Source organism: Muscardinus avellanarius (assembly GCF_963383645.1).
Source record: "Muscardinus avellanarius genome assembly, chromosome: 7".
NCBI lineage: Eukaryota > Metazoa > Chordata > Mammalia > Rodentia > Gliridae > Muscardinus > Muscardinus avellanarius.
Window position 1 is genome coordinate 103,717,132 of NC_137793.1, and position 12,571 is coordinate 103,729,702.

Consider the following 12,571-nt stretch of genomic DNA (forward strand, 5'->3'; position numbering starts at 1 on the left):
GAGAAAGGTCACCTCTTCAACAGACCAGAGGTGCTTTGACCTCAGTATTTGTCCTGCCTCCCCACTAGCCTTAAACCAAGACATAGCACCTTTGCTGAGTCATGCGAGGCCTTTGCCTCTGGCCCTGGCACCTGCTCTCTCTGCCTCTGACGCTCACACTCTGCCTGGAATCCTCTTGGGCTCCAAAATGGAAGTTTCTGGACAGATGAGTCTCACCCCAGCCGTGCCGCAGCGCGGCGTGGGTCTGAACACCTAAGTTTGTCAGGACCTGCCACCTGGGCCTTGCTCTGGGGTCCCTTGGGTCTGCTGCAAGAGCCTTGGGGAGGAGGAGCTGACATCCCACACTCTCCTGTGTCTTGCTGTGCTATTTCATGGTGCGGGGGCAATAAATGACTTCTCTCTGGAGCTCTTCGTGAAAAATTAAAAATACTTAGCTCAACGTATGGTTGTGTGTTGGTTCCTCAAACCCTGGACGATGGCCAACATTGCTGGGGGTTCCAGGTCTGCGCTAGACCAGGGATGCTGGGGGCCAGCAACCACCACTGCTGCTATGTGATCCCTGCAGCAAGTGAGGACGGTGATCTCTGCCCTTCCCGTGCAGTGGGCATTGGTGTGGACTGCTGGGTACTAGCGTGTACACAGGAAAGATTTTTTAGGGTGCAGAAAGAAGTCCTCTGCAGAGCACGGTCTGTATGCATTCTGTGCTAAAAGTTGAGTCAGTCCAGCCACTGAAAGATATTGAGATGCTAGTCCACGCCAAGGAACTTTTTCCTGGAACAACAATAAAAAGAACCCCTGTTTGCCTGAATGACTCCTTGTTTGTTCGTCCTTGTTTTTTTGTAGTACTGGGGACTGCACCCAGGGGCATTCTATCTCTGAGCTACGCCTCCAGTTCTGTTTTTATTACTTATTTATTTATTTATTATTTATTTTAAGATACTGGGGATGGAACCCAGGGGCATTCTACCTCTGAGCTACACCCCCCAGCCCCATTTTTTATTCTTTTTTTTTTTTTAAACAGGATCTCACTGAGTTGCAAAGGGCCTCATTAAGAGGCTGTATTTTTATTTTTGAAACAGAGTCTCACTAAATTGCTGAGGCTAGCCTCATTCTGTCCTCCTGTCTCAACCCCTCCCCACAAGTCCAGGGTGTTTGTTTGTTTTGAGGGTCCGGGGATGGAACTCAGTTGCTTCGACCTCCGAGCTACACCCCCCCCAATCCTATTTTTTCTTCTTTATTTTGAAACAGGGTGTCACTAATTTGCGGAGGGCCTCACTAAGTAGCCGAGGCTGTCTGCAAGCCGCAATCCTCCAGTCTCCGCCTCCTGACTCCTTGGGTTTTAAATAAAGCTCCCTCACAGCCAGGCGTGGTGGCGCACGCTTGTAATCCCCGCGCTTGGGAGGTGGAGACAGGAGGATCGCGCAGGTTCGAAGCCAGCTGTGCTGGCTTCAGAGACCCTGTTTCCAAATAAAAAAGTATAAAAATAGGTCTGGGAGTGTAGCCCGGAAGTAGAAGGGTTTCCAGGAACCCCAGTACCACCAAAAAATAAAAATAAGTAAATAAATAAACAAATATATAAAGCTCCCTCACAATTTCAAAAGCCAGGCGTGAGTGTTGTCTCGGGCCTTGTGTTGGGCCTGAGGCACTCAGAGGAACAGGCAAGATCTCTGCTGCTGTGGAGCCCACAGTCTGTGTCTCAGAGGCTGAATAAGCCGGGCCATAGGACCCCGGAGAACCCGCTCCTGCCGAGCGGTCTTCCAGCTTGGCTCTGCTGGGGAGGGGAGATTTATGTAGGTCTTGGAGGACAAACTGGGAGCCGAGAAGAGGGAGGAGGGCGGGGCATGGCGGTGGTATGTTTCTAAGCACAGCCAGGTCTAGACTGTGCAGACTACCCAGAAGTGATAGGGGCTCAGTAGGATGGAAGAGTCGGGGATGCAGTGGGACTGGTGGCAGGCGAGAAGAAGCCAGACTGGATGAGCACGGCAAGGTGGAGCGGCTACCCTCTCTGTCGGGGCAACCTGATCCAAAGTACAGAGGCTGTTATTTGTTTCTGGGGGAATGTTGGTTTTGGTTACTTTCTTAACAGAAAATGCAGAGGTTTCCAGGAAACTGCAGATATGTAAAATAAGAAATGTTTACATTTAGCTACAAATTTGGTAATCAACTCTTCCTCCTCCTCCTCTTCTTCCTCCTCCTCTTCCTCCTCTTCCTCCTCCTCCTCCTCCTCTTCCTCCTCCTCCTCCTCCTCCTCCTCCTCCTCCTCTTCCTCCTCCTCCTCCTCTTCCTCCTCCTCCTCCTCCTCTTCCTCCTCCTCCTCCTCCTCCTCCTCCTCTTCCTCCTCCTCCTCCTCTTCCTCCTCCTCCTCCTTCTCCTCCTCCTCCTCTTCCTCCTCCTCCTCCTCTTCCTCCTCTTCCTTTTTTGGTATTGGGGATTGAACCCAGGAGCATTCTACCACCTTTGGGCTATACGCCCAGCCATTTTAATTTTTTTATTTTGAAACAGGTTCTCTCGCTGAGTTGCTGAGGCTGGTCTCGAGCCTGCTATCCTCCTATCTCAGCCTCCCAAGTATTGGGATGACCGGCGTGCACCACCATACCGGGTTCCAAACTTGGGAATCTCCTGGTTGGAACAAGCTGCTCCAGAAGCCATCTCCACGGCCAACAAGAAACTAACGCACAGGGGAGTTAAATAAGGATGCAGTGAGGTTAAAGTGAGGCTGCTGATTCGCTAGGAAAGCAGCACGCGACGGGCCACCCAACAGCAGGCAGCCTTGGGAAACCTCCGTGCGTCCATAGCATGACTTCAGAGAGCACTCGGCGCCCTCAGAGATGCCCTGCTTGGGTGGCAGGGGCAGAGCTAGGGCGCGGGAGTGGACATGGGCAGCTGACGCAGCCCTTCCAGTGCTGCCTGCCCAGACGTTTCTCTTTGCTGGCTGGGGAAGAGAAGGAATGGGAGGGGTACTGCATTACATGACACGCGCACGCGATGATATGGAAGGTGGCAGCTCCTCTTACAACATGAACACGAGAGGACTCTATGTGAGCATTCAGGGAGAATCTGTTGACTCAAGTAATGGACATGGAGTGGGATTCCAGGGCAAGTTGTGGTTTATTATTGTTATTATTATTATTATTATTATTATTATTATTATTACAGCGCTGGGAATTTAACCCAGCAGGAACATTCTACCTTTAAGCTATATCTCTATCCGCGCGCACGTGTATGTGTGTGTGTGTGTGTGTGTGTGTGTGTGTGTGTGTGTGTATTTTTTAATTTTTTTATTTTTAAGCATGGTCTTGCTAGGTTGTTAAGAGTCTCACTGCATTGCTGAAGCTATCCTGAATTTGTGATCCTTCTGTCCTCCTGTCTCAGCCTCCCAAGTACTGGGATTACAGGTTTGCACATTCGTGTCCAGATCCATTTAGGCAGGAAAATGGCTTCATTTTTGCTTTGTGAATTTACCTAAAAATGGCCTGGTCCTTCCTCACCCCCCAACACCGAGATGTGTAAACATTTCAGCTGCTCTTTGCTTGGGTCATTCTGCCACAAAGCTGTGCTGCTCTCAGCCCAAGGCCATCCACTTGTCTGTCCCCAAAAGAGGTGGAAAATGGAGACTCTTCTCTGAGGATCTTTTCTTTCTTCTTTCTTGTAGTACTGGGGATGGAACACAGGGCATTCTACCTCTGATCTACACCCCCAGCCCTATTTTATCTTTTTTTTTTTTTTGAAACAAGGTCTCACTGAGTTGCAGAGGGCCTCACTACGTAGCTGAGGCTGGCCATGAACCTGTGATCCTCCTGTCTCAGCCCCCCAAGTACTGGAATTACAAGCGTGTGCCACCACACAACTCAGTGAGACCCTGTGAATAAAAAATAGGGCTGGAGGTGTATCTCAGAGGTAGAATGCCCCTGGGTTCCATCCCCAGCACCGAAAAAAAAAAAAAAAAAAAAGGAAGTGGGGACAGCCTGGTCCTTAAAATGACAGCTTTATCCTCTTTATTTTTAATTTGCTGAGTTTATTTTCTTGCCCTTCCCTGTAGTTTCTTCAGTGTTGCTTCCTCTGCAATGGGCGTTTTAATGAAATTGTCATGCCTGAGCAGTTCCAGGGCCTGCCGGGTACCTTTTGGGGGTCTTCGGGGGTCCAGAGAGCGTGGCCAGGCTCTTACTCTTGGGGGACTTAATTGGCAGGGTGGAGGGGCTCTGTTCTGTAGAGTTTAGATATAAATCAGTGACAATGTGTCCTTTCCAAGAGGGTAATTAAGAACCTTGACGTGGCCGAGTGTGGTGGCACACACCTGTAACTGCAGAACCTAGAGGCTGAGACTGGAGAAGTGAAGGCTTGAACCAGCCTCAGCAACCTAGTGAGACCCTATTTCAAGACAAAAATAAAATAAGTAAAAAGGGGCTGTGGGGTGTGGCTCGGCGGTAGAATGCCCCTCGGTTCAGTCTCCAGCACCAGAAAATTAAAGAGTTTGAAGCAGATCCTCCGGCAGGAACTGATTGTCCACGTGAGGATGGCAAGAAGAGCCCTTGTGGCTGGAAGGGCGGACATTGTTAGTCAGGCTGGGCAGAGGGAAGGAGCCTGCACACCCGGCCAGTATGCAGGACGGGGTGGCGCAGCCCTTTCAGAACTTGAGGGGAGAGGGGAGAGGCAGCAGCGCACACACAGCCCAGGAGAGCAGCACAAGGAAAGGGTGACAGAGGGATTCAGGCCGGTGGCTGGAGACAGTGAAGCGGATGATGCCGGAGCACGGATCAAAGATGAGGCGCAGCCAAGGGAGGAAACTGGCAAGAGGGAGGCTTGGAATGGAAGTGGGGACAGCCTGGTCTCTACAGTGACAGCTTTATCCTCTTCAACCTGCAGCAGTGGGAGAGACGGAGGCAGGGCTGGGCTGAGCTGGGGATGTGCAGGGCTGGGGATGTGCAGTGGCCCCAGGCGAAACAGTGCCGACTCCAACTCCAGTCCTGCATCTGGCCTTCAGGGCCAGGGCTTCCTGCAGGAAAGATGCAGGGCTGGACCCACACAGGGGAGGGAGGAGCCAGCAGAGCTGGAGGGCTACAGGAGAGAGGCCCAGGCAGAGGCCTCCAGCTCTGGGCTGCCTCTGGTCTGCCAGCCTCCCGGGCACAGCCCGTCCAGGCTGCAAAGCCTCCCGACCCACACGCCTGTCTCCGCAGCCTCTCTGGACCACAGCCCTTGGACCAAGCTGTAGGAGCCCTGGACACGCTCCAGCCCCATGAGTCAGACTTTCCCCAGAATAGCTGTAGATTTTCCCAGAATGCTGTTCCACGCTTAAAGCCCCGCCTCCAGGAGTTTCACATCCCACATCTGGATGGCTCGGCTGCTCACCCAGGCAGGGGGCCTGGGGGCCCCCCCGAGGACACAGCTGTCCTAGGACTTGCAGCTTCCCAGGAGCAGTGGCAGGCTAATTAACAACTGAGTCTAGGCTTCCATGTGAAAAGTGCTGTGTCTGTGGGTGCTGTCGCTCAGTACCACGCGAACCTCGAGAGGTAGGGACCGCAAATCCCTGCTCTTCAGATAAGACAACGTGAAGCAACACAACTTGTCAGAACCCTAGGGAGTCACAACCGTCTGCACCAGAAGGCAAAATGCAGCTGATTCAAAGCTTCTGGCTTGGTTTTGTGTGTGCTAACAGCTAATGTTTCAAAATTCCAAATCTCTCTCTCTTCTCTTTTTCACATACACGCACAGAGCACATGCTACATACGGGACCTGGTAGCTCTAACCTGGGCACTTCCCACCTATGAACTACGTATGGATTGTTCTGCGGACCACACTACAAATTCTCCAATCCCATCTTGTAGGAGGCCGGGTTCTTGAGTACTGCATATACAGGGATAAAAAAATAAAATAAATAAAAGTCCAGGGAAAGCTAACAACTTCATTTAAAATGCTTCTCCCATTTCAGAATGAGCACCTTGAAGCCAGGCGTGGTGGCGCACGCTTGTAATCCCCGCCCTGGGAGGCGGAGACAGAAGGATTAAACCTGTTGGAAGCCAGCCTCGCTGGCTTTAAGAGACCCTGTTTCCAAATAAAAAAATATAAAATAGGTCTGGGAGTGTAGCCCAAAGGTAAGAGTTCCATCCCCAAAACCACCAAAATAAATAAATGAATAGCACCTTGATTGTGTGTGTGTGTGTGTGTGTGTGTGTGTGTGTGTGTGTGTGTGTTACTAGGGATTGAACCCAGGGGCATCCTACCTCCAAGCTATACCCCCAGCCCTATTTTTTTTTTAATTTTGAAACAAGATCTCACTAAGTTGCAGAGGGCCTTAAGTAGCTGAGGCTGGCTGCAAACCTGCAGTCCTCCTGTCTCAGCCTCCCAAGTGCTGGGACTATAAGCATGCGCCACCATGCCATTATCTTGATTTTTTTTTTTTTAATGGCAGGAGCAAATCAGAAACAGTGTAAACCATGCATTGTTCTTTGTCCTTTTTTCTCTTTTAATTTAATGTACTGACTTCCCCTTTTCATTCTGGTATAAGAAACTGAACCTGTGGCATGACATATCGCTTTGGTAGAAAATGATGGTGAGAATAAAATAATTTTTAAGATGTTCATGGTAAAGCACCAGCTGGTTACCAGCTCACCGACCAAGTGGAAGGTTCTAGAACTGGCTGTGCCTGACGCACCAGAGCCCCCGGCACATCCAGGGCTCCTTTGGTAACTTCGTGTTCAGTTGGTGCTTTCCCTAGGAGCTCTCCACCTGCGCCCGCCTCGTGGGATGGCTGGGTCCACGGGTCAGAAATGAATTCAAATCCCAACTAGGGCGCTAACACACCATTATCCTAATGTTATCAGCTCTGTTTTCTCACTTGTGATATGGAAACAGCGCTCAGGATAATAGATTGTAGCACAGGCCAGCTGCAGATGTTCCTTAGAGACTTTAAAAACCAATTGAATGCCCATCTGACCAAGACAGGTTTTGTGAGTTCATATGATCCGAAGGCTGGGGATGGGCCGTGAGGTCCCAGGGTCCTCTGCAGCTCCACAAGGCCGAGTGTGGGGCGTCGGTCAGTGCCTAGCCCACAGTATTCTGATGGTGCACAGCTCTACCCTTAATGCATAAGTCATAAGTAATTTCTTTTTTTTTTTTTTTTTTGCAGTGCTGGAGATGGAACCCAGGGGCATTCTACCTCTGAGCTAACACCCCCAGCCCTATTTTTTATTCTTTATTTTGAAACAGGGTCTCACTGAGTTGCAAAGGGCCTAAGTAGCTGAGCCTGACGGGAACCATGATCCTCTGGTCTCAGCCTCCATAGCATGCGCACCACGCCGGGCACTACCTTCAAATTCTTAAGAAACTATTACATACAGTGTATTCCTCAAGTTATTAAATAAATGGAATGCCCAGTAACAGTTCTCAAATTCTGAATCTAAAATGTTTACGTTTGACTGGCTCGTACTGAACTTTCCCAACTTCTAGACAAAATGAACTTTCTCTCCTCCCGTGAGCATCCCTCTGTCTTCAGCTCCGCCTGTGCTCTCTGCAGCCCCAGCCCAAGTCCTTGCTGCTCTCACTTCCAAAGTGAAAGACCTGGGCACCTGCACATCTTAGCCAGAAGACAGAAGACACCGTCCCCGCGTGGCAGAGACAGCAACGCGGCCCGACAGGCTGCATTTCCCGCCCCCTGCCCCCGGATCAGGGCCGGGGCGGGCCAGTGGACTATGGATAGAGCCGACACGTGTCATTTGGGTCAAAGGCAGACACCAGGGCTGTGAGCAGCTTCATTCTCTTTTTACCCGTGTGACTTGAAGGGAAGAAACCAAGATGGTAGAGCTGCAAGATGGAGCTGGTGGATCCCTGGGCCCCTGGTAGAGGGGCCACCACAGAGGTGCTTGGCTCATCCAGATAAACATAAAGCTCTGGCTTACGTTACTGAGATTTCTTGCTTTGATACTTCCATTCATCTAGCCTAGCCTGATGCATCCCTTTCAGAGGTATGCCATTTTATTTATTTTTTATTTTTATTTTTGGTGGTACTAGGGGTGGAACCCAGGGGCTTTCTACCTCTGGGCTACACTCCCAGACCTCTTTTATATTTTATTTGGAAACAGGGTCTCACTAAGTTGCTGAGAGCCTCACTAAGTAGCTGAGGCTGGCTTCGAACCCGTGCGATCCTCCTGTCTCCGCCTCCCAAGCGCGGGGATTACAAGCGTGCGCCACCACGCCCGGCTAGAGGTATGTCATTTTAAGAGCAAAACTAGGGGAAACAGCAAACAGGAAGCAAAGAGCTTCTCTTGGTGGAACTGTGTCCACGCGCAGGAAAAGAGGCAGCACAGGGGACTTCTCAATGTCACTGCGCAACACCGTAGGCATCCTGACTATCTTGTGCTACAAGGACAATTTGGAAACGCTCCAAAGAAGGAAATCTCAAGACATTATTACTTCAGGTAAAAAGTTACCACGCCCATGTCTACGTAAAGACAAAACAAGGAAGGAGTTTCCTAGAATGGTCTTGATAAAAGCTACCTAGTGCCAGAGACAGAAATCCAATTCCTGCCCAACCCCACATGACCAATTTTCTCTTGAAACTCAGCTTTCTCTGAAATTCTGTAAAGGCCCCCATATGCGATAATTTGGGTTAAGAATCTATTGAAAAATAACTATGGGAAATTCTGGGGAATTTCCTATGGTCTGTTAGGTGAAGCTGGACTCGGACTGGATGCCTTTTGGGGAGGACCTTTTCTCCTTTGGAGCACCGGGGAAGGCTTTGCAATGATCCAGATAGTAACAACGGAGGAAAGTATCTCAGAAGGAATGCAAAGTCCCAGCTTGCATTCTCAGGCTCAGCTGGATTTTATAAAAGGTGTCCCCACTGTGTGACTCCTAATGAAAGCAACCTCCAAGGCATGCCACTGACGATGTCCGAGGACCTCATTCTTCCCCCACTTAAATCCTCATGACACCTGCCCGCGGGGGGTCCTCTTGAACTCTGTCCCTGGCTCCCCCTGCTTCCCCCAACGGGCCTATCCTGGAACTCAGAACCCTCGATTAACACTCCCGATACGATCCCTTTGGGTTTGGCAGTACAGGCCAACCAAGTCCCAAAGCAGTTTATTGGTTTAACCAAAAGGTAAACAGATGAGGGAGATGCAGGAAGACAAACATGCGAGCAGCTGAAGGCATTGCCTGGCTCCCCACCAGGAAGCAAACGTAAGACAATTAAGGTGGCATTAAATAAATGAGGCCATGTTTTATCTACTTGGAATTTCCATTGTCTTTAAAAAAAAAAGGTAAATATATATATATATATATATATATATATATATATATATACTTTTTTTTACATTGCAGTATATAAATCTAGGCTCTACATGTACAGTATAAATACACAGGGCGAGCACGCAGGCACGACATGTATGTCTTGCTGGCCACACCCTAAACCAGGCCAAGAGTCTATATTTTCTTTTCGACCTTCACACCAAGAAAGTCAGGTTGAGGCTACATTTATTCCCATCTCCACGATGGCTGCGACCCTGGCCATCTCTTCTCCACGCACAGAAGCACAAATCAAACGAGGCTCACAAACAGAAGAAAGTGCTGTTCGACTAGCTGAAAGCCAGCCGGTCTTGACGACGCGTAGTCGTCTCCTCGGAAGACCAAGGGTCTGGGGACCTGCTGGCTCCTTCTTTGGCCCATCAACACCAGTCTCTAGACTTTCCCGGTAGCTCCTTGCAAAGCTCACAAAGCTATTTACATAATGCAAGTCCCACACTACTTTGGGAGCTGCAGTACAGGATTAGAAAATGTTCAAAATGCCTCGTTTCCAATTCTGCATTTCATATTCTGGGTTCGTTCTCTTTATTTTTGAAATAAAAACTGGTATTGGGGGAATTATTTCCTTAAAAAATAGACCACCATCTGAAAGTGCTTCTCACACACATCAACTTCCCACACATGGCTTTTTTGTTCAAATCCCAGCATAGCTCAGATTTGGAAGGGAGACTGTGATGGTGTCGCTAGAGACAAAAATGTCATGGGAAAGAGACACGACTCTAGCGAGTATGGGGACCTGCAGAAAAAAAAAAAGGCATTACTATTCCATCTGGAAGGATGTACCTCTTTGAGAAAGGATCAAGATAAGATAGGCCATCCCACCTCTCTCCCCATGACCAGGCACGGGAATGCCATAAAAGTTAATAAGTAAAACAGAGGCTGTGGTCAGCAGGGGACATCTTCCGAGGGGCTAGTAACAGAGTAGTCACTGTTCAGAAATCTTTCACAGGCTCAAAATGACCGAATATGCAGTCAAATCGCAGTAGAAAACTCTACACCTGAGGAACGAATTGCACATAACACGGAGGGGCCCGGACCCAGAGGCGAGATGCTCCAGACGGGTTCACCTGCAGAGGCAGCCCGGGCAGGCGGGAGGGGCGGCTTCCCAGGCGGTGAGGGTCCAAACCACTTTTCTTCTGGCTCTCTTTCCTGGCTGACAAGTTACAGGAGGACATGGCGGTTTGTAATGATAATCCAGATAGGCTTCTGTGGACTCCACAAGGGACCCGGTGGCCTCCAGGGTCTCCTGCCCCTCCCTGGGAAGCCGAAAGCGGCAGACGTGGGCAGAGGTAGGCACCACCGGCCCAAAGCGGTATCTCATTCAGCCGGTGGACGGCCCAGCCCCTGCGGTTGTTTTACCTGGTGGCACTTGGTCGGGAAAGTAATCCTCTCCTTTTACAAAAATAAAACCTGGACTTCTGGTAATACTGGCACGAAGGACACTGAATTCCCAGGAATTCATTTTTACTTGGAAGGTACAAGATTAGGTTCTCGGTTTCTTTTATTTCCCTGTAAAAAGTGACCTCAGCTTCCGGGGCCATTGTGCAAATTTGTTTTTCCGTAGTCCAGAAAATCCCAAAGTCCCTCTTATGTATCACATATACACACACACATACTAAAATGTGTGTGCATACATATGTACTCATAAATGTCTTGAATAGGTCGAAGAGAATCAATGAGACGTCCGTCCTTCTCACGACAAATCCATTCCCAACCTCCCATGCTTGGCGCACCAGAGATACCCCATGAGTATCTGTGGACGTCGCGAAGGATCCTCTAACACTGGATGGTAGCTGCCATCCCCACGGCCGGACTCAGCCCCTGGCAGGCCAGGGGCCGCTGGCGCCCATCAGAGGGTGATTTTGCTTTGTCTGTGGCTCCAGCAGCCCCGTCTAGCTGTCCGGGGCAAGGTCAGGCTGGTCCGGCTGCGCAGCTTCAGTTGCTCCTCCATGGAGTTCTTTTTGCGTAAAATGAAGTCAAAGTTCACTTGGCTGTTCATGGCATAAAAGACATTTGCTGAGTCTGGGATCACGAGTTCTGAAAAAGAGGAGGAAAAAGGAGGTGGTCAGCTGCTGGGAGCAGCTCAGCACTGACTGGCAGGTGTCAATCTCCACAGACACAAACAAGGCTGGGGTGAGGGCCTTTCATTCCTGGCATGTGTCCTGAGCCAGAGAGAGACACCCCCCAAAAAAACTGGCCTACCCAAACACCATCTCAATCTCAATTAAAAAAGAAAACAAAACCAAAATAAACAAACAGAAAACCAAGTTCAAATAAGGTTTTAGATGTTCCCCCAATGAACTTAATGATGAAGTGTGGAACGGTAAAGCCAGAAGAAGGCACCGTGGGGCACAGAGAAGCTGTGATTCCCAGTTGTGATTCTTCCCACAGCTGGTGAAAGGCGAAACTGGAACTGGAAGCCAGATTTCCTTCCTCCCGTGGAATGCGATTTCTGAGGAAGGATTGCTCCGAGTGTAATACAAAATTATCAAAGCTGCCGGGCGTGGTGGCGCACGCTTGTCATCCCCGCGCTTGGGAGGCAGAGACAGGAGGATCGCGCAGGTTTGAAGCCAGCCGTGTGCGCTGGCTTAGGAGACCCTGTTTCCAAATAAAAATAGGTCTGGGAGTGTAGCCCGGAGGTAGAAGGGCTTCCAGGAACCCCAGTACCACCACCAAAAAAAAAAAAAAATTATCAAAGCTATCTGGATTCATTTTTAAGAGAAATTAGCACTCTGGGGTAATGGGCATCTAAAAAGTAAACCTGAGCCGGGCGTGGTGGTGCACGCTGGTAATACCCGTGCTTGGGAGGCAGAGACAGGAGGATCGCGCAGGTTCAAAGCCAGCCACGCTGGCTTAAGAGACCTTGTTTCCAAATAAAAATATAAAAAATAGGTCTGGGAGTGTAGCCTGGCGGTAGAAGGGCTTCCAGAAACCCCAGTACCTCCCCCCCAAAAAAAAAGTAAACCTGGAACAGAGAATTCAGAAGGCAATTGTAAAAGTTTAGTGGTGTGTGTGGGGTGTGGTGGAAGTGACCGACAGAAGCATCTAATTGCAGAAATGAAGTAAGTGTGTCTCAGATGAACTCTCCACGATGAGTCCCTACAACAGCAAGACCGAGACAATCGGGTCCTTGTGTGTGGATTGAACCCAGCTACTTTCTACTTCTGAACTACGCAGACCTATTTCATTTTTTGAAACAGAGTCTCACTAAGTTGAGGAAGGCCTTGCTAAGTTGCTGTGATCCTCCTGTCTCAGCCTCCCAAATGCCGGGATT

General features: G+C 49.6%; 1 protein-coding gene across 6 annotated transcripts in view; it reads right to left on the bottom strand.

The window, feature by feature from the left end:
- Positions 1-11,146: 11,146 nt before the first annotated feature.
- The window catches only part of RGL1 (ral guanine nucleotide dissociation stimulator like 1), a gene marked incomplete at both ends in the record, with an annotated part of 162,133 nt that continues 160,708 nt past the window's right edge, over positions 11,147-12,571 (bottom strand). For all 6 annotated transcript variants that reach the window (XM_080699285.1, XM_080699283.1, XM_080699281.1 and 3 more), the window contains one exon: positions 11,147-11,334. In XM_080699285.1, coding sequence (XP_080555411.1) covers positions 11,147-11,334 — 188 coding nt within the window. The remainder of the gene's footprint in view (positions 11,335-12,571) is intronic.